The sequence below is a fragment of the Seriola dumerili genome, unplaced genomic scaffold, assembly GCF_002260705.1.
Source record: "Seriola dumerili isolate Sdu_G_001 unplaced genomic scaffold, Sdu_1.0 BDQW01025163.1, whole genome shotgun sequence".
Classification (NCBI taxonomy): Eukaryota; Metazoa; Chordata; class Actinopteri; order Carangiformes; family Carangidae; genus Seriola; species Seriola dumerili.
In genome coordinates, this window is record NW_019199418.1 from 1 (window position 1) to 3136 (window position 3136).

The following is a 3136-nucleotide window of genomic DNA, read 5'->3' on the forward strand; positions in this document are numbered from 1 at the left end:
TTTGGAGTCATGCATCAGCAGAAACCAGAGCAGGTCTGAGCCCATTCCCACTGAGGTGATATTAGAGATGGTGAAGCGCTTGGAGTCTCCAAATCCACAGAAGAACCCATGGGAGACAAAAAGCATTTACCTCAACACTACAGACAATTTGTCCAAATGTGACATGTAAGACAGCAAAACAAGCAGTTACTAACACTTTTTACTGAAGTGCAATAATTGGATATTAATTGGTTGCATCTGTCTGTGGATCTGACTTGTCTTCAGCCAGAAGGTAATGGAGTTGATCTCCTCTGCACTGAGCAACCCGCTGAGCCCTGTAGAGGACAACACTGAACAAAAGGTGTGTCAGCGTTAATAAGAATTTTAATATATGCAACTAGAGTGGTGGAAAATGTATTGTTTATCTATTGTTATAAATTGTTGTCCTGTACTATGCAGGAAGCCGCCCGTCTGAAATGTGCCTCTAGTGTGGTCCACCAGGCTGACCAGGCCTGTCGACGCCTGATCTCTGAGGCCATGAAGACTGCCAGAGGTCAGCTGAGAGCTTCAATAATATTTGACATTTCACCGTTTACTCACTTTGTCATTTGCAGCCCTGTCGTAATGATACATTTGTCACCTTAACTTCAGAAAATCAAGTGTCCTCTGGACACATGAGGTCTCTGGCGACCCAGCTGAATGAATCCAAAGCAACATTTCTTCACAACCTGCGAAAACAGTTGCTTCAGGAAACGTCGCTCACTCAAGAAGAGGACTTTGATGTGGAACGTGTGGTGAAAAGAGCAGTGGATGTTTTCGACCACGAGAAAAAGGAGATCTTGCTGAGAATCATAAATGACCATAAATGACTTTTTTCCACAAAGCAATATTTAATTGCATCCAGTCATTAGTGAATGTGTGTAATTTGTATTTAATTAAATGTAAATAAAATGCTGGTTACCTCAGTTCTTGGAACATTGTGGCATCATTTTATTTAGAAAGAAAAACTTGAAAGAAATATTTTTTAAACACTCAATAAGCTACTGTGTAGTGGCCATGTATGTGGTTTCTGCAAATATGGTGTGAAGTGTTGATCAGATAACATCTTGTTTGTCAGGATACACGTGATATGAGTTTAAATTGATAAGAGCCCATTAATCTCAAAGTTACTATCTTCTGTCCAAAATAAGTTAATCACATACAAACAACTTAACCAACTGAATAAGTCTTTACTTTAGACCAAGATTACAAATACTCTTATTATTATTTCCACAAAATCAGAAACTACTACTTAAAATAAAAAGTAACATTATTTCACATTACATCATCAACAGGTTATTATTGTTGTTATTATTATTTCTTACTAATCATAACCAACTTATTCTAACGGTCACACATATTCTATAGTATCAAAGATATTGCAAGTCATTGTCCTCATGTCGTCCCCCACCCCAGCACACTGAAATGGAAGTTACACAGACACGCCGTGCTGGCAGTGCATTGAGCAGTTCAGAAGAAAACTGAAGTGTTGGCCGAGCTGCCAAGCAATGTCGATCAACAGGGCTGCGTGGGAACAATGCATTCGCACTCTGCTGCAGCCTGAAAGGTTTGGACCACTCTGTGCTGGACCGGATCCACTTCTTCTTTTCCTACTGATGACATATTCTACTATCCAAGCAATGAGATATGAAGTGTATCAACTTGCAAGAAAGCGTGAGCTCTGTTTTCTGTGTACAGGTTAAACCACTGAATGTTCTGCGAAAAGACTATGTCTGGTAGTTTTGCTAAGTTTTAGCGCCATACATTACAATCCTTGTATATTTAGATTATCTATTTAAAATTTTTAAAGAACTGAGCTTATATAATGATTTCATGCTTTCAAACTTATCAAATCCTTGAATCCATGGAGCTTTTCTGCAAGCAGCTTACTGGTTTGCATGGCAAGAGTGTGTGCTGTGAAGTTATGTGCGGTTGTTGATGGATAGTAATTAGTTTACATAGGTCTGACTCGTTGTACTTGTAGTTTGTAGAAGTGAGTGTTCTGGACTGGTTGGTTGTGGCGAGATCATTGGTAGGTTGAATGGTGGTTCCTGTGATGAAGATTGAGTAATGCTGTAGCATTAGTGTAATGTTGTGGCAGGTGAGGGCTAGTGACGCGGTGTAGAAATCCGTAGAGGCAAGGTTGTGATGATGTGCTATTTGTCGCCATTGCGAACCAGTGTGGTTGCGGGGAGGATTGGGGGGGCGTCTTAGATAGTCGGGTCATGAATCATATGTGTACGTAGCAGTTGTTTTCATTTTATGGTTCGACGATGCTGGGCCTATCCCGCCAGTATGGTTAAGGGTGGAGACATATGATTCCATTTGCAGAAAGGGCAACAAATCCAGACACCGTGTATAGGTCATTATAAAGACTCGTAGAAAAGGTGGAAAAATCGTACAGTGGGATTTCATCAGTGGAATGACAAAGCCTGTTAAAACTTGGATGACTGCCTACCAGCAGGTCTGGGATTTTTTTAGGCACAGGCACGTAAAGTAAGCAGAAATGTGATTAATAGCTTGGGATGTGATGCTGGTTTGAGTTTAGGGTTGGAAGAGTTAGGAGTGTTGCGATGCTTCCACCCTGCTGGAGCTAACCGAGACTCTTAGTCGATGGAGCTGATGACCATGGCACGAGACTGAAACCACAACTCTGGAATCCTGTCTCAGATGGAAGAAAGGGGGTTGGGGTGAAAACTGAGTTTTGACCTTTCAGGTACTTCAGAGAAAACCAGGTGCTTAGACTGGGACATTGCCATTGTTCCCTCCCAATGGCCAGTTCTTTGACTGTGTCTTCGCTCGTGCTGGTCTGGACAGAAACAACAAACTCCACGCTCATGCAGTGCCATAATATCTTCTTCAACTCTGTTGCTTAATTACCTCCCATGCTCCCAGTGATGGTCAATTGTGTAGAGCAAGGTGTGGGTTTTCACATTCGAGGATCATCCCGCCAGCCAGGATGGCAATGAGAGGACTGGATGGTGATCCAGAGTCGTGCATTAATAAGCGATTGGAAACTTCCAACCACAAGCATTAAGAGATGGAAACAATTAAACTGCCTTGTAAGAATTTATAGCTCTTTTTTCGCATCCATACTGTTTGGAGTTTTTTTTTTTTT

The 3136-nt window shown here is 41.5% G+C and overlaps 1 protein-coding gene across 1 annotated transcript; it reads left to right on the plus strand.

Moving 5' to 3' along the window:
* Window positions 1–4: 4 nt before the first annotated feature.
* LOC111240231 (L-seryl-tRNA(Sec) kinase-like) lies at window positions 5–1248 on the plus strand (the record flags this gene model as incomplete). The annotated part of the gene is made up of 4 exons (XM_022770196.1): window positions 5–165; window positions 265–340; window positions 439–532; window positions 631–1248. Coding segments are annotated over 4 exons (549 nt in total), but the record flags the coding sequence as incomplete, so codon positions are not given.
* Window positions 1249–3136: the final 1888 nt, after the last annotated feature.